The following is an 18,954-nucleotide window of genomic DNA, read 5'->3' on the forward strand; positions in this document are numbered from 1 at the left end:
TTATTTTTACACCAGCTGACACATAACCACTTAAGTCAATATTCATCACATAAGTGGCCATGGGTTACCGCATAAAAATAGGACAGACTTTTATGTGGTCCCAATTATGCAGTAAATCTGATTGCTTAGGGGGATTTCTATATATAGCACCTAAAAATTCCATGTGGAAAACATTGCCAACTAAGCATATTTTATAAGCAGCGCCTAGATTAAGGGAACGGTATGTAGAATATGCTTAGTTGATATCCCAGGTCCTAAAACTTTTTACCGCTGAATAATAAAAGGGCCCCTTGGTGTAACTGTGAGCACGTAAATCTGGCAGGGATATGAGCAGGCACACTGCCCATGTCCTGCCCATCCTCTGCCCACATATACCCCCCCCCACCCACCTTGCATTTACACACTATCCTGCTTATTTTCGAAAGAGAAAAACGCCTATAGTGCGACCTAAATCGGGAGATAGACGTTTATCTTGCAAAGGCGCCCAAATCGGTATAATCGAAAGCCGATTTTGGGCATTTCCAACTGCACTCCGTCGCAAGAAACGAATAAAGTTGACGGGGGGCGTGTCGGAGGCGTGGTGGAGGCGGAACTGGGGCGTGGTTATCAGCCGAGGAGAGATGGGCGTCTTTCGCTGATAAAAAAAAAGGCGTTTTTTTCCGCGATTTTGGGTCACTTTTTTTTGGACCCTTTTTTTCACGAACAAGTCCCAAAAAAGTGCCCCAACTGCCCAGATTGACCACTGGAGGGAATCGGGGATGACCTCCCCGGAGTCCCCCAGTGGTCCACTAACCCCCTCCCACCAAAAAAACCCCACTTTAAAAACTTTTTTCCCAGGCCTGTATGCCAGCCTCAAATGCCGTACCCACCTCCATGACAGCAGAATGTGTTCGATCCTCTCACAGCCTTTCCCTGGGTCAGATGTTGGCTCTCGGGTGCACTACAGGGTCACATCAGCATGCATTGTGGTGGGTGTAGGGTATTGGGCTCCCGTGATTTCATTAGCTTGTGTTACAGTCTCACAATGTGGTAGTTGGTAGGCTCTTCTCCCATGGTGCTTTTTCCCCCTGCTTACTGGGTCAGAGTGTGCCCTGTTGTGTTTCCTGTTGTAGTCCATGCGGTAGTGGCCATTTTTGTAAGCCAGTTTTAGTTCCCTTTCCTATGTTATCCACGTTACAGAACTTAGTTCTTACCTTGAATGTGGCTGAAAGAGGGCATTGTACAGGCATTCTGCCAGCTCTGACCTACTGCTCATCTCAGTTCCAGGGAGACTCGTTGCCAGTGGGGCACAACCTCTGATCTACAGTTAACTGTGAGTAAACGTTGGTTATTCCAATAAAGGACGTTTTCGGAGAGATTAGTCTTCAGGTGTCAACTGGTGTGCCAATGTTATACAGCAGCAACCAGTCCTAGAGGCCTGCGTGTATGCAGGTCCCTGGAGCACTTTAGTGGGTACCACACTGCACTTCAGCCAGGTGGACCCAGGCCCATCCCCCCCCCCACCTGTAACACTTGTGCTGGTAAATGGGAGGCCTCCAAAACCCACTGTACCCACATGTAGGTGCCCCCTTCACCCCTAAGAGCTATGGTAGTGTTGTACATTTGTGGGTAGTGGGTTTTGGGGGAGGGGGATTGGGAGCTCAGCACCCGTGGTAAGGGAGCTATGCATGTGGGAGCTTTTTCTGAAGTCCACCGCACTGACCTAGGGTGCCCAGTTGGTGTCCTGGCATATCAGGGGGGCGAGTGTACTATGAATTGTGGCCCCTCCCACTGACCAAATGGCTCGGATTAGGACGTTTTTGAGCTGGGCGTTTTTAGTTTCATTATCGCTAAAAAAAACCAGACGCCCAGCTCAAAAACGTCCATTTTTTTCGAAAATACGGTTCGCCCCGCCCCTTCACGGACCCGTTCTCGGAGATAAACGCCCATGGAGATAGGCGTTTCCGTTCGATTATGCCCCTCCACGTCATTTACACATACTGTTACAGAATAGCACTTAGTCATCCTGCTGTCACTTTTGCTGGTATATGCACAATAATGTGTCTGACAGTATTGTACATGTTTGTGCTCATGTGATGTGTAAATGTGGGTGCCCTGTTATAGAATTGCCTTATTAAGACCTTTATTACACTACGAATACACAATTTTCAGTGAAAGAAGACACTTGATTACTGTTGAGTATACTTCTGCTTTGTTTTGAGGTTGACAATGTCACCATTAGTATGAAACTGAACAAGGGTGCCCAAATTGCAGTTATTCAAAGCAAGGAGCCATAGCACTGAGCAGTGTAATGAAGTGAACATAAGATTTGCCATTCTGGGTCAGACAAAGGTCCTTCTGGCCCAGTATCCTGTTTTCAACAGTGACCAGTCCAAAAATCCCTTTTTTCTCCAGTTTTCCTTAATACAAGTTTATTGTCTTTTCCGCCAGAAAAGTGTCCAAACTATTTTTTAAACCCAGCTATATTAACTGGTTTTACCATTTACTCTGGTAATTAGTTGTCGGACTTGTGAGTTTTTGTGCCAAGTGGAGCACTGCTGAGCACTGTGACATGCCCCCTGTTTACAATTTCTTCCACCCTCCCCAACCTAATAGAATGTTAGGGAGAGAAGAAGTGGAGTCCACACGGATAGATATGAGAAAATAATTTTTATTCACTTACCAAGCAAGGAAATATGCTATGGTTCTTTTTCTCATGGAATAATTACAAACAAAGCTGCACACAAGTGCTTTCTCTGAGCAGTTCTTCAAATAAGTCCAGCTTGTCCAACATATTTTATACTCTTTCTATCAGTACACAGCTCAAGCATGTCACTAGCTTGTCACATGCCAATCATAGTTTCGGCCACTGATCAAGATTATTAGGGAGGTCTAAAGCAACATAGCATGTTTCCACTTGCCTACATCAGAGTCCATTTCACCAGCAACCTTTTATCTTATGTCTCCAGGCCTGATAACTACAAAAAGCCCCCTAACCACATTCTGTCCTAAGCACCTTGCTGGAACATTTTGCTTCAGGTTCCTCTTTCTGCAAGCCTGTCAGCCAGCTTGTCACAAAATGCAATCTCTGGGTCACACAGAGGCTATGCTTTTAGATTTATCTGTTAACTTCAGGCCTCTTGACCTGTTTTTTGGAAGGGCCTAGATAGGCCAATATTTACACCCGTACTGTGCTTGGCGGCCGAGCAACCCCGAGGTTCACCTGCAGTGACCGCCGTTCCCCGGAGGTTGAGCCTCCAGGTGCGGGCGGGCTGGCAGGACTTGTGCGGAAAGCTGAGAAGCGGGGCGCTGGGGAACCAACCGGAGGGGAACGGAAGAGAATGGCCCAGGTACAAGCAATGTTCAACAGGCAGGCAGCAGGCAAAAGGGTAATCCAGATACAAGCAGTGTTTAATAGGCAGGCAGCAGGCGAGAGAGTAATCCAGATACAAGCAGTGTTTAGAACCAGGCAAACAGGACAGGCAAGAGCACAGCAAAGAGAAACGCTTACCAAGTAGAAGCCGAAGCCCAGAAGCAGAGAAAGATTCCCCAGAAATAGGGCTGGAATCAGCCCATAGCAAGAAACAGCTGAGTAGAAGCCAAAGCCCAGAAGAGTCCGTCGGAGGCGACCAGACGGAGAAAGGAAGCAGTGTGGGAGAGGGCGCCGATCGGCGTGCACGTGTACGCCCGCTGGTGAGCTGGGGGAAGCAGCATCGCAGAAGGGAACCCCTGCCTCCAAGAACGGCGGGGGACAGCGCCAGGAGCGCCATCACCAGCAAGGTGAGGGCATGACATTAGTTCCAGAACTTAACTATTCATTGAGTGAAAAAAATATTTTCTTCTATTTGTTTTAAATGTGCTACTGTGTAACTTCATGGTGTGTCCCCTAGTCTTTGTACTTTTTGAAAGAGTAAACAACCTATTAATATTTATCCGTTTTGCTCAATTCAAAATTTCATAGACCTCTATCATATCTCCCCTCAGTCGTCTCTTTTCCAAGCTGAAGTTCCCTAACCTTTTTAGCCTTTCCTCTTAGGAGATTCCTTCCATACCCTTAATCATTTTGGTTGCCCTTCTCTATATTTTTCAGGTCTACTATGGGGCTCATTTTCAAAGCACTTAGCCTTCCAAAGTTCCATAGAAACCTATGGAACTTTGGGAGGCTAAGTGCTTTGAAAATATGCCTCTATATCTTTTTTTGGAGATGTGGCAACCAGAATTGCACACAATATTCAAGGTCTCACCGTTGATTGTTATAGAGCCTTTATGACATTTTCTATTTATTCTCTATTCCTTTCCCAATAATTCCTGCCATTCTGTTTGCTTTTTTTGGCCGCTGCCATACACTGTGCAGCAGATTTTTAATGTATTGTCCACAATGACACCTAAATCCTTTATCTGGAGTGCCTCAAGTAAGCCCAGGTTTCTTTAATTGTACTCCCTCACTGGGCTACATTAAGGGAGGCAGAGCTAGTCTGCTTATCCAGAAGGGTGAGACTCAAGCAGAGAGAGATTTAAAATCCCTAGAGTAGGAATGGAATGGGGAGGTCCAGAACAGGGAGGAAAGGTTCTCCAGAGGGTTCCCAGGAACAGCTGCAGTGTTCAACGATGGGCCTAGAGAAGAAGGGAACTGCCCCTCTCCATATGCCTCCATTACATGTGTGTAAGGGAATAGAAGACTGCCATGGTAGGAACAGTTCTTCCCTCATGAGTCCTGATCCTCTATGTCCAGGCTAGAGTTAGGCCTACGACTGTGTAAGGCTGTCTTTCAGCTGCTGCATACTGGGTTTGAGCCAAATGTCATTCCAGAGAGGACTTTTCACTGATCCACTAGAGAGTTTAATTGCAAGACAGCCAGGATGTACAGTAACAGACTTTGGTATATTTGGTTGGAACAATAAAGAGTTTTTTAGTTTACCTTTATCCCTTTGTCTGACTGTTTCTGTAGAGGCTCAGTGCTGCCTCCATCCAAACCCTGTCTAGTTCCACTGGAGACCAGGAACATCATCTTATCTCTTATCTATATCCAACATGTTAGCCCTCATGCCTTCACGAAAAGACTGAGTGCCACTCAGTGGCGTTCCTAGGGGGGCTGACACCCGGGGCGGATCGCCGATGTGCCCCGCCCCCCCCGGGTGCAGCGCGGACCCCCCCCCCCCCCCCGGCAAAAGGACACCCCCTGCGAAGGAACCCCCCCGGGTGCACGCCGCTGGGGGGGTGCCGCGCGCGCCTGTCCTCCAGGGCAGAGAAGAAGCATGGAACAACGGAGGACAGGCGCGCGCGGCACCCCCCAGCGGCGTGCACCGGGGCGGACCGCACATACTGCCCCCCCCCCAGGAACGCCACTGGTGCCACTGGTGCCACTGATAATTTAGTTGAGTAGGTGATTTTCCTAAGAGCCTTCCTGAATCAATCCCCATCTATAAATCAAAGTTTTGTTAAATCTACAGTAGTAATACAGTAATCTTGCTAACTCTTGTAAAATTTCTCTGGAATTGTCTAGCTTTGTTATTTTCTTGGAGCCTCTCACAGCACAGCAGCCACTGTGGCTTTTAGGAATGCTATCATTTGCTGGTGTTACCCCACTGACAAATGTCATTATTATTTGATCACAGCAGGTGATACCTTCTCTGTCTTAGCTTTTGTGTTAAGCTGTTTATGTAAGTATATCATATGCCAGGCTTGCTGCTCTACACTGATGCTTTATAGCACAATTTTACACGTCTTTATCAAATGGATCCTATAGCCAGTCTGATTTTCAGGATATCTACAATGAATATTCATAAGATAGATTGCATTCACATCCTTCAGTGTAAGCATATTTCTTTGATGAATATTCATTGTGGATATCCTGAAAACCAGACTGCCTAGGGGGTACTCCAGTACTGGTATGAGAAACACTAGTTTATATAATTTAACTAAATGAGAATTATTACATTTGTTATATCTTTATAGGTATTTACAACTTGCCAGTAATTTGCATTGGATATTTTTTGGGTGGCTTATTTATGAAAAGATTCAGGTAACTATACTACAAGCTGCAAAGATTGGACTGTTCACCTCTTTCATAGAATACCTGATCTACTTCTTGGCTTATGCTATGGTTTGTAAGAACTCTGAAGTTGCTGGTCTCACTGTCTCTTATAAAGGGTAGGTTCTATATTTAGCATTATTTAATAAATGTATGATATACTTTTGTTTTTTCTTGATTTGACTGGCTGTGTTGGTTCCATGTATTTAAAGAATATCTTTCGACCAGGACAATTTTCAAATTCATTTTCCTTGATTTGAGTGGCTTCCTTTATCCATTTATTGACATGAAATTCTCATATACAACAAAAAGAACTACTGTTTCTTCATGTATTTTTCAAAAAGAGTCTTCCAAGGAGAGCAGTTGTTAAAAACATTTAGCCAAATAAAAGGGCTATTTGAACCTTCAGTACTTAGTGTGGATAAAGGTATGTATATTGTAACAAATCAATAAACCACTCAAACTGTGTAAAAAGAAAAAAAAAGATGAAAACTCCACCTGATCAGTGTCAATGAAGAAAAGACCTCAGTGACAAGTAAAGAGGAAACAGGGGGACTTAAACCCTGAAAAAAAAAATGACCATCATAGGTCAGAAAAACTCTACTACTTACACAAGAATCCATGCGTACATAAGAATCCATATGGGGCTCAAAAGTGTCCATAAATCACTTCAATGAAATAGCAAACACTAATTAAGGCTTAGTGTTAAAATACTTGTTTAAAATACTTAGCTTAGGGGCTCTTTTACTAAGCAGCGTAAGCGTCTACGAGTGCCCAACGTGTGCCATCAGGGGAGGGCAATCATTGCAAAAAGAAAACCAACCTTCACCTGCCACAGCCTCCAGCCACCAGTAAAACAGGGGCTCCTGTCGGGCGTGGCTCAGCTGTTAAACTGCTTTCTGCTCTTCAGCACATGCCCCTAATTCTATAAAAATTGCCAAAATTTGTGTGCACAATTTAATTGAATAAAGGACCAATTAGTGCCAATAATTGGCTTTCTAACAAGCAATTATTGATGCTAATTGAAATTAATTGACATGTACTGTACACATGTAAAATTAGGCACATGATCCATGCCCATATTTTATTTGCATCCCAGAAATATGGGCAGAAATGAGAGGGTCATGTGCTTTTCGGGGAAGTGTGTAGACATGGATTCCAGTTACGTGCACAATTATAGAATAAGGGGGTTCCACATATAAATATAGGCACATTTTGTTGGTGCAAATGAGCACACCTAAATTTACTCACAGCCCCTGCACTTAAGCAGGGTTTTGTTTTTTTTGGTGCCAATGTTTTAGGCATGATTTATAGAATTCACCTCATATTGCTTCAGCCTTATGGTCACTGGATTTCTGCACATGTGCTTTTAAGCTAAGTATTTTTAACATGTATGTTTCTAAGCCTTTATTTAGTGTTTTGCTATTTCATTAAAGTGATTTATGGACACTGATAATATGGGGTTTTTTGAGCCCTATATAACTGATGTAAGCAGTGGAGTTTTTCTGACCTATGATGGTGATTTTTGCAGAGTCCCCTGTTTTCTCTGTATTTGGCGCTGAGGTCTTCTCTCCATTGACACTGAGCAGGTGGAGTTTTCCTCTTTTTTATACAGATTGAATGGTCTATTGATTTGGATAATTTTTCCCACTGTTTCCCAGTATGTTTCTTCTGCGTACTGCATGTATATTGTCACATAATACATGTATTTTTACTCTCAATCAAAATTCACACTAATTAGCATTAATTAGAATTTACACACACAACTTTTACAAAGGTGTGTTAGCATTTTTTAGTCCATGCTAAAAATTAGTGTGTGCTAACTGTTGTAGATGTCATAGGAATATTATGAGCATCTGTACAGTTAGTGTGTGCTAAATACGCTAGTGCACCTTTGTAAAAGACCCCCTAAGTGTATTCTGTAAAGTGGTGTGTGTAAATCTATTGCATGCTGCAAAAAAGGGGGCATGGCCGTGGGCATGGACTGAAAGTGGGTCATGGGCAGTGGTGTGCTGGAGCCAGCTCGCACCGGCTCTGCAGAGCCGGTTGTTAATTTTTGAAGAATTTTGCAAGCCGGTTGTTCAGCTGTCTCTGTCAGCAGGGACAGGACAAAGTTTTTTTTTCTCCCTACAAATTACAGCGGGAGGGAGGCCTCCTCGTGCTGCATTGGCTGGTTCCAGTGGCGTACAAGGGCAGTGGGGGCGGACCGCCCCGGGTGCAAACCAATGGGGGTGTCCTTCTTCTAACTTCTGCTCTGTCCGTGCTGCACCGGCGCGCGCCTTAAGTTACACCTACCTCTGCGGCTCACTTGTCTCCTCCCAGTGGCTCACTTGTCTCCTCCAGTGGTTCCTCTCGCTCTGTCTCCGCCTCTCCAGTCTCTGAGTCCCGCCCATCTGTCGACGTCATGATGCCTTCCTCCCCCTGCGGCTCCTCTCTCTCTCTCATTTCTGAGTCCCGCCCATCTGTCAACGTCACAATGCCTTCCTCCCCCTGCGGCTCCCTGCGCGCCAGTGAGTGCGCCCTTCCTGCTTCTGTAACGGCTCCTGCCAGTGTTTGGCTCTGTCCGTCCCAGTTCGCAGCCGACGCAGTGCCACCGCACTCTTCATTGCAGCCACAAGCTAGTAGTGCCTTCTGCTTCCTGCACTGCTAGTAGTGCACTCTCCGTCTCCTCCACACCCCTGCCGGCCACCAGTCTATCATCCTCCTCGTCGGCTGAAGAATCTGGATCTTCACTTCCATTCCAGCCAAGTAATTAGGCCCGCAGCGATCTAATATTTATTTATTAAATAGACTTTAAAAACATTTTTCATTGCATTTTCTGCTGCTGCTAGTGCTAGTTTGACAATAGCAGCAAGCTGCAGCCAGGGGGGGATCATAAAATGTGAAAAGAAAGGGGGGAGTAAGATAGAACACTACTCTGGATGGGAGAGAAAGAGGGCAATGGCAATGGGCATGAATGGCCAAATTTCAGTGAGGATATCCTGTTTCCTGATGGGTTCGTCTTAACTGTTGTTGTTGTAATCTACCATGGGAAGCCTGGTGTTATAAAGTTGATGGAATATATTGAAATTAAATGGAAGTAGAATTAAACTATCTTTTCATTGGGGCACAAATGGAATCAGATCTTCATCTGTTTTGTAGCAGTTTACCTTTTAGATACACAAATGGATTATTCTGTTTTGAACATGTTTCAGGGGGAAGTGGTTTTATTAGTCAAATAAATATTTTGTTTCATGCAGATTTCTTTTGTTTATACATAAATGGGCTATATAAGCCCCTAATGCAGCTCATATTGGTTTTCTTATATTTTGTTCTTGTGATAACTTATACTGTGCCAAAACTGAAAGCTCTTATCTCTGTCTGGTCGGTAATAAAAGGAGCTCATTGTGAACACTATCTGCCCTTAAAGGTTGTTTTGTTCTGATGGTGCCAATACAATGCTGGGAAGAAAGTCTGGGGTAGCTGCAAAGTTGTTAGCAAAATTTCCTAAAATCATCATTTGGCACTGTTTAAATCATCGATTACAACTATCACTTGACGATTCAATATCTGAAATAAAGCAAGTAAATCATTTTAAAATATTTTTAGATAACATATATTCCATTTATCACCAATCTAATAAAAATCAAACTGAGCTACAAGCTATAGCTAAAGAACTTGAACTTGAAATTATTAAAATTGGTTGAGTACTAGGGCCAAGATGGGCAGCATGTAGTTTACGAGCTGCTACTGCTGTGTGGTGTGCATATCCTGCATTATATGTGCATTTTTCCCATTCTTCTGCTTATTCTGGTTTGGCAAAGAGATTTGGCTAACATAAATTTATTGCAAGACCCTTGCTTAATGATTGATATTCTTGAGGAATTTTCATTACTTTCAACTGCATTGCAGTCAAGATCAACTAACATCCAAAAAGCACACAAATTGATCAAACGTACCATAAGAGCTTTAGAAACTTTAAGGATTGGTACTGGAAAGCATGAATCTCAAATTGAGGATTTGATTAAGTCAGAAAAGTTTAAAGATATCATAGTAACATAGTAACATAGTAAATGACGGCAGAAAAAGACCTGCATGGTCCATCCAGTCTGCCCAACAAGACAAACTCATATGTGCTACTTTTTGTGTATACCCTACTTTGATTTGTACCTGTCCTCTTCAGGGCACAGACCGTATAAGTCTGTCCAGCACTATCCTCACCTCCCACCACCGGCTGGCTCTGCCACCCAATCTCGGCTAAGCTCCTTAGGATCCATTCCTTCTGAATAGGATTCCTTTATGTTTATCCCACGCGTGTTTACTAAAAGTAGTAAATTCATTGCTCTTCCAAGGAATGTGTTATTAGAAAATGTAATTCAACACATGAACTTGCATCTTTTACCAGACAGAAACAATGATGAAAGCATTGTTAATATTGACTGTTTTGATCTGCTAAAACCATCTACTTGGCCTTATGAAGAATTAACTTCACCATGGATAGCTGGTGAAGAGAAATTGTGTCATTTAAATGAAATTTTAAAGTATGACATTGATTTGAATGATTTTCGAGATTTTGTAGACAGTAATCTAGAATCAAAAAATGTTCCCGTTCCTTCAACTATCCAGAAAGCTAGAAAAATAGCTAGCACTATTGCAGTCAGTAGTGCTGAAGCTGAAAGAGGTTTCAGTTTAATGAATGTAGTTTGTACGAGGGTGAGAATAGTCTGAAAGTAAATCATATATATCCAAAACACAGAAGAAACCAGTCTTCGCAAAGAAACAACAGTTATCAAAAACAGCGAAGATGACGCAAAAAAATAAAAAAATGAAGAAAAAATGAAAAAGAAAAACAACAAAAACACAAAAACAAGCAGATAAAAAGTAAAATCAAAAAAGAAGACGACACAAAAAAATGATAAATCTATGAATTTATTAAGGTGATATGACTCGATACAGCTGTGTTTCGGCCCAACTGGCCTGCGTCAGGAGTCTAGATAAAACAAATAAATTTAAAACATATCAATTTGAAACAACATTAATATACAATAAAAAGCAAATGAGCTACAACCATCAATACATTGCATTTTATAGATACAATACTAAGAATAGATTAAAGAGAAGACAAATAAAAAAGTCAAGAAAAAGAATTGCGTATTTTAAATGAACACGACATATAATTAAAATTGCTCATAATACTTATATTATTACTCATAGATTAAATTCATACCAACAAAATATCTTTAATCTACAAACATTCTCTTCACATATATTTTGAATCAGTACAAAAGTCATATATATAGCGATTAGCATCCTGATATTATCTTACATAAGCAGGATTAAGAATTTTTTATTATAAGCTGTCTTGACTATGTTTGATCTTTTATATTATGTGGATTTAAAGCAGTTACATATTCTAGATTTGCTTCAATTTATAGAATAGGCTGTTCAAAGTACTATCTATATATAATGTCTGTAAAAATTGAATATTTGAGATTTATTTTATATATTTTATCTTAGGGGCTGTTTTAAAATTCAAAATATATGTGAAGAGAATGTTTGTAGATTAAAGATATTTTGTTGGTATGAATTTAATCTATGAGTAATAATATAAGTATTATGAGCAATTTTAATTATATGTCGTGTTCATTTAAAATACGCAATTCTTTTTCTTGACTTTTTTATTTGTCTTCTCTTTAATCTATTCTTAATATTGTATCTATAAAATGCAATGTATTGATGGTTGTAGCTCATTTGCTTTTTATGTATATTAATGTTGTTTCAAATTGATATGTTTTAAATTTATTTGTTTTATCTAGACTCCTGACGCAGGCCAGTTGGGCCGAAACACAGCTGTGTCGAGTCATATCACCTTAATAAATCATAGTTTTTATCATTTTTTTGTGTCGTCTTCTTTTTTTTTATTTTACTTTTTATCTGCTTGTTTTTTGTTGTTTTTTCTTTTTAGTTTTTATTTTTCATTTTTTCTTCATTTTTTTTATTTTTTTTTTTGCGTCATCTTCGCTGTTTTTGATAACAGTAAATCATATATCACATTTAATGTCAATAATTTATTGGGAAAAGAGTTAGCAGATCAGGATGCAACTCCATTTGTTAAATCTTGGATGAATAGCAAACCTAGGTTGGCTACAGATACAAGAGTGTGGCAAAATCAACCAAAGCATTGTGTGAAAATCAATTGGCCATTTGGAATTTACAGTAAAGAATATTGTATTTTTTTTTTTATATTGTTTGTAAATTGGTTGCTACAGAGGTCCTTTGTACCAATAATGTATAATAACTACTACTACTATTTAGCATTTCTATAGCGCTACAAGGCGTACGCAGCGCTGCACAAACATAGAAGAAAGACAGTCCCTGCTCAAAGAGCTTACAATCTAATAGAAAATTACATACAACATACATATGTACAGTTTTTTGTTTTTGCCATGTCCCACCAGCCAAATAGACTTCTGCCACTCTCCGTTGCTTGTTTCCTGTGCAGAGCAGCATGCCAGGCAGACGGGACTTCTTGTACATGCTCTGAGAATGCGCAAAAAGTCCCAGCATGCTGCACAAAGCCGGAAACAAGCAGTGGGGAGCGGTGGCAGTCCATTATTAGGTTGTGGGGCTCAGTATCCCTGCCAGTAAAGGAATGCCTAGCATGCCTACACGGGTAGGGAGGGAGATAAATGTGTTGTGTCCTCCCCCAAGTCCACCCCTGGGTCCCCCCCCCCCCATCCAAATTGCAGGGCAAGCTATGCCCGCAGAGAGAGCCTGTTGTTAATACTTTTACCAGCTAACTTTCTCCCTGGGAATAGCCAGCTCTGCAATTTGGGGGGGGGGTGGGGACAGAGGTGGATGGGGGGCTCAGAGGTGGATGGGGTAGAGAGCCTGTTGTTTAAAATTTACCAGCACACCACTGGTCATGGGTGTCCCAAAACTTTACGCACAGGGTTATAGAATACAACTGCTCCATGCCTAACTTAGGGGTCCTTTTACTAAGCTGTGGCAATGTTTTTGACATGCGCTGATGCCCCCTTTTATCGCAGAGGGTTAAAAGGCTGGGTTTTTAAAGAAATGACCAGGTGGCAAGTGAAGCACTTGCTGTGCAGCCACTTTGAGAGGGAGCATTTACCATCAACCATTGAGGTGGCAGTAAGGGTTCCCACGTTAACCTGGTGGTAACCAGACAGCATGCAGCACTGCCCCGATTACAGGCGGTACAAAATAAAATATTTTGTATCACCGGAAATGGAGTGTGCTGGGGTGGGAACTACTGCCGGGTTGCTGCGGTAGCCTGGTGGTGCTTCCGGTTTAGCGAGTGGTAAGCCCGCATTGTGCATACTGCCACTTAGTAAAGGACCCCCTTAGGCACTAGTATTTACACCAAATTTTACTTGGCATCAGGGGCGTAGCTACGGGTGGCCTGGGTGGGCCTAGGCCCGTCCAGTCTTGGTTCAGGCCCACCCAGAAGCACTACACCCAACCAATTCCCTCCACCCTCGCATGTCCGGCGCCTCTCTCTCCCCTCCCACAGTTCCGGCACCGCTACCTACGTGTCTTCCTACCCACCAGCCATCCTTGCCGCGGAACTTGCTCTCTATGATCGCCGCCCAGCAGGAACTTCAAACAGCGTGTCAGCGCTGTGTCAGAGCCTTCCTCTCTGACGCATCTCACGCAACTTCCTGTTTACGCAGGCTGGGTGGGACGTGGCAGAGAGGAAGGCTCTGACACAGCGCTGATGCGTTGTTTGAAGTTCCTGCTGGGCGGCGATCATAGAGAGAGAGAAGTTCCGCGGCAAGGATGGCGGTGGGTAAGGAAAACACGGAGGTAGCGCCCTGGCGGTGCCGGAACTGTGGGAGGGGAGAGAGAGGCGCTGGACATGGGGGTTGGAGGGGAGGGAAGGGGCCCTGGACATGTATGCTTGTGGGTGGGAGGTTGGAGAGAAGGGAGAGATGTGCTGGGCATGTAAGGAGATGCTGGAGGGAAGGGATAGAGTTGCTGGATATGTAGGGGGAGAGAAGGGATAGAGGTGCTGGATATGTGGGAGGGAGGGAAGGGAGAGAGGTGCTGGATATGTGGGTGGGAGGGAAGGGAGAGAGGTGCTGGATATGTAGGAGGGAGAGAAGGGAGAGATGTGCTGGGTGAGGGTGTGGGAGGGAAGGGAGAGAGCTGCTGGATTTGTTGGGGAGGGCAGGTGGGAAGGGGGAGAGGTGCTGGGCATGCAAGGGAGGCTGCAGCAAAGGGAGAGAGGTGCTGGATATGCAGGGGAGGACTGGAGGGAAGAGGGAGAGATGTGGACCTGCAAGGGGGGCGAGAACGAAGGGAGAGATGTACTGGACCTATGAGAGGGGGAAGGGTTAGTGTTAGAGGAAGGGAGAAGGATGTTGGATCAAGGAGATAAAGGAATGGGGGGGGGGGGTCAAATGCTGAACCCACAGTGGAGAATGAACCAGATGCATAAGGGGGAGGGAAAGAGAGAAGGAAAGTTGCTGGTTAGAGAGGAAAGGTGTGTGGGAGGGAGAAAGGGGACATAGAGAGGTACAAAGAAACAGAAGGGATGAGCATATGGATGGGAGCATGGGGACAGGGACACAGATGAGATGCTGTATTGGGATGACATACGGGCACATAGGGGCAATGCCTGACATGGGGGTGGGGAGGGAGATATGGGAATAGAGATACAATGGACATGGGGGGTATGAGAATAGAGATATAATGGACACAGAGGGGAGATACCAGACAAGAGGGAGAATAGGAACACAGATGGGAGATGCTGGGCATGGGGTACATGGGTGCACAAAGGAATGATGATGGATGCGGGGATATGAACACAGGAAATTCTGTATAAATGGACACAGAGATGGGAGATGGATGGTGGACATGGAGACAGAAGAAATGTCAAATGGACAGGAAAGACACAGGGAAGCAGAAACCAGAGACAGGGACCAATATGATATGAAAAATAAAATGACTAGACAACAAAAAGGTACAAAAATTATTTTTATTTCTATTTGTGATTAGATTATGTCAGAGTTGGCATATGTCAGACATGGCTGGGGCCCAGGGAAGAAATCTAGGAGAGGACCCCAAAGCCCATTACCAGGCTGCACCTTCTTCAGCTTCTGGCAGGCTTGGGGCTCTCTCTGGCCAGAAAGCCACGCACAATTGCCCAATTTGAACCCCCCCCCCCCCCCCCCCCAAAAAAAAAAAAATCATCATCCCTGGCATGTGATACCTTTAAATTTTGCACAGGAGGAAATACCTTTCTTTTTTGTTTCTCTAGTGTTGTACTACATGCAAGGTCTGGTTTCTTGGGGTTTCAGTTTAATTTATAGAGTTTGTGGTCACTTATTCTGTATTTGGCTCTTGTGTTCTGTGTGCGTGGCCCCGAGGTATTCTGTCACCATGAAGTTTCTATGTAGCATTCTGTAGTAATTTGGCTTGTTCAGTTTCTTGATAGATGTATCAATATTTTAGAGCCGCTTTTCATAGGTAGAGGATCCTTGTTTTGGAAGTTAGTGCTGGCATGGTAGATTTGCTCTAGATTCTGAGTGACTTTTTGTTTGTATATTTTTTAAAATTACTTTACAACATGTCTATTATTGAGATTACCAGAATTTCTTTGTATGGTGAGTTTTATGGGGAAATGTCCTTGCTGTGCTCTGCATCCATTATTGATGGAAGGCCAGGAGGTGCTCTGGATGCAGAATATGTTTGGCGTTCAGTGTTTAGCTTTCAATACCATATGTGTGTTGGAGGACCTTGGCTCAATGGGGCTGAAGAAGAGTGCAGTTCCTTGTACTTCCTTTAGCTCTCAATTAATTGGCCACTGAAGCCTGCACTGCTACCCTCATTGAAGTAATGGGGAGTGAGGTAGAGGTGCAGCATGGGGTGGGGTAGGGGTAAAGCATGGGTGTATTAGGTGGCTGGGGTTTTTTTCTCTTTCAAAAAGTTGGCAACTCTAGTGCCCACCCATCCAACTTGTTGGCCCACCCAAAAATTGCCTTCTGGCTACGCCACTGCTTGCCATAAATGGACACACCTAGAGTTAGGAGCAGGCATGGCCGCAAGGCGTATTCTATAACCTGTGTCTAAATCTACTACTACTACTTATCATTTCTATAGCGCCACAAGACATATGCAGCGCTGTACACCATACACAAAAAGATAGTCCCTGCTCAAAGAGCTTACAATCTAGATAAGACAGGCAGACAGAACAATTAAAGGTAAGGGATAGAGGTGAGGATAAAAGGACAGGGCAAGTGAGCAGTGGTTAGGAGTCAAAAGCAGTGGTAAAGAGGTGGGCTTTAAGTTTGGACTTGAAAACAGCCAAAGAGGGGGCTAGACGAACAGGCTCAGGAAGTTTATTCCATGCCTGAGGTGCAGCAAGATAAAAGAATGGAGTCTGGAATTAGCAATAGAGGAGAAGGGGACAGATAAGAGAGATTTATCAACAGAACGGAGTACCCGAGGGGGGCGTAGGGAGAGACAAGAGTGGAGAGGTACTGGGGAGCGGCAGAGTGAATGAACCTATAGGTCAATAAGAGAAGTTTGAATTGAATGCGGAAACGGATAGGGAGCCAGTGAAGTGACTTAAGGAGAGGGCTAATGTGAGTATAGCGACTGTGGCGGAAAATGAGTCAAGCAGCAGAGTTTTGGACTGATTGAAGAGGAGAGAGATGGCTAAGAGGAGGCCGGTGAGCAGTGGCATAGCCAAGGGTGGGCTGGGGTGGGCCAGGCCCACCCACTTTAGGTTCAGGCCCACCAAGTAGCAGCACACCTATAATGTGGCTGGCAGGGATCCCAAGCCCCACCAGCCAAAACCTCCCGACAACTGTTTGCTGCCAGTGAAAATCTGCTATTTAAAAGGTATATGGGGGAGAGGGGATGTTTGAAAGACCATATGGCATGCAGGTGAGAGAGGGAGAATCCAAATCACTTATAGGACAAGGCGGAGTTCTGCCCACCCATCTTGGGTCCAGGCCCACCCAAACTTGGGTGTCTGGCTATGCCCCTGCCGGTGAGAAGCAGGTTACAATAATCAAGACAAGAGGTGATAAGAGTGTGGAAAAGGGTTCTGGTAGAGTGCTCAGAGATAAAGGGGCGGATTTTGCTGATGTTATAGAGAAAGAAACAACAGGTTTTGGCAATCTGCTGAATGTGAGCAGAGAAGGAGAGAGAGGAGGCAAAGATGACCCCAAGGTTACGAGCAGATGAGACAGGGAGAATGAGAGTGCCATCCACAGAAATAAAGAAAGGGGGGAGAGGAGAGGTAGGTTTAGGGGGAAAAGATGAGAAGCTCGGTTTTGGCCATATTAAGTTTCAGATGACGTTGAGACATCCAGGCAGCGATATCAGATAGGCAGGCTGAAACTTTGGTCTGGATGCTGGTTGAGATTTCGAGGGTGGAGAGGGTAGATTTGGGAGTCATCAGCATAGAGATGGTATTGAATGCCTTGGGATGATATCAGAGAGCTAAGGGAAGAAATGTAGATATGAAAGTGCAAAACCCCTAAGAGATAAACTACACTGGCTTCCACTTAGAACGGACAACATTCAAGATCTGCATGATTGTCCATAAAATCATCTACGGAGATGCCCCAACTTACATGTTAGACCTCGTTGACTTACCTTCCTGAAATGCTAAAAGATCTTCCCGCACACTCCTCAACCTACACTTCCCAAGTTGCAAAGGATTAAAATACAGACTAACACACGCGACTAGCTTTTCCTACCTGAGCACGAAGATGTGAAATGCACTACCAACAAATTTGAAAACAATTAATGAAATGTCCAACTTCCGCAAATCTCTGAAAACCTATCTCTTCAACAAAGGCTATCACGAGAACCCATAGCGTCATTACAACACCTCACCACTCCACCTTACGCTGAACATTGATTGTTTGCTTATCTCTTCTATATCATCCTTGAGCTCACTGTAATACCAAATGTATCTTCTACCCTGAAATGGCGATGCCATTACAGGTCTCTGTAAGCCACATTGAGCCTGCAAATAGGTGGGAAAATGTGGGATACATGTGCAATAAATAAATAAATAGATGGAGGAGAGGACTGAGAACAGAACCCTGAGGTACACCAATTGGTAGAGGGATAGAAGTGGAAGAGGATCCACCAGAGTGTACACTAAAGGTGCGAAGCGAGAGGTAGGAGGAGAACCAGGAAAGAACAGAGCCCTGGAATCCAAATGAAGACAGCATATCAAGGAGTAGGCTGTGATCAACAGTGTCAAAAGCGGCGGATAGATCGAGAAGGATGAGGATAGAATAGAGACCTTTGGATTTGGCCAGGAACAGGTCGTTGGAAACTTTGTAAGTGCAGTTTCAGTTGAATGAAGAGGGTGAAAGCCAGATTGGAGTGGGTCAACAACAGCTTGAGATGAGAGAAAGTCAAGACAGCAGTGGTGAACGGCGTGTTCAAGTAACTTGGAAAGGAAGGGGAGGAGGGAGATGGGTCGATAGTTGAAAGTAGGGTCAAGTGAAGGCTTCTTCAGGAGCGGTGTGACCACAGCATGTTTGAAGGCATCAGGAACGGTCGCAGTGGAAAGAGAGAGATTGAGGATATGACAGATAAAAGGGGTGAGAGTAGGAGAGATGGTGTTAAGAAGGTGGGTGGGAATGGGATCAGAGGAACAGTAGTTCATTTTGAGGAGGAGAGAAGATGTGATGTTTCTTCATCAGTGACTTCAGGAAAGGAGGAAAAGGACTGAGGGGTTAAGGAAATAGGGGGAGGGACAAGGGGAGGGACAAGGGGAGGGAGAGGTGGGGGTGGTTAATAGAATATGCCTAGGTGAAAGTTTATTCAGCACCAATTTTTCAGGTGCCATATGTAGAATATGTAGAATTTACTCCAATTGGGGTAATTTTTATTTTTAGTTTAATTCTTATTAAGTATTTTTGTAATATCTAGGAAAAGAACCATAAAATTGGTCAAATATCAGAAAT

General features: G+C 43.8%; 1 protein-coding gene across 1 annotated transcript in view; it reads left to right on the forward strand.

The window, feature by feature from the left end:
• LOC115478974 (solute carrier organic anion transporter family member 1A2-like) overlaps positions 1 to 18,954 on the forward strand; it is a 221,067-nt gene that overhangs the window by 132,197 nt on the left and 69,916 nt on the right. Inside the window, 2 exon segments of the mRNA XM_030216667.1 lie at positions 5,935 to 5,997; positions 6,000 to 6,129. Of these exon segments, the coding sequence (XP_030072527.1) occupies positions 5,935 to 5,997; positions 6,000 to 6,129 (193 nt within the window).

This window comes from Microcaecilia unicolor, chromosome 10 (assembly GCF_901765095.1).
Source record: "Microcaecilia unicolor chromosome 10, aMicUni1.1, whole genome shotgun sequence".
Lineage (NCBI taxonomy): Eukaryota > Metazoa > Chordata > Amphibia > Gymnophiona > Siphonopidae > Microcaecilia > Microcaecilia unicolor.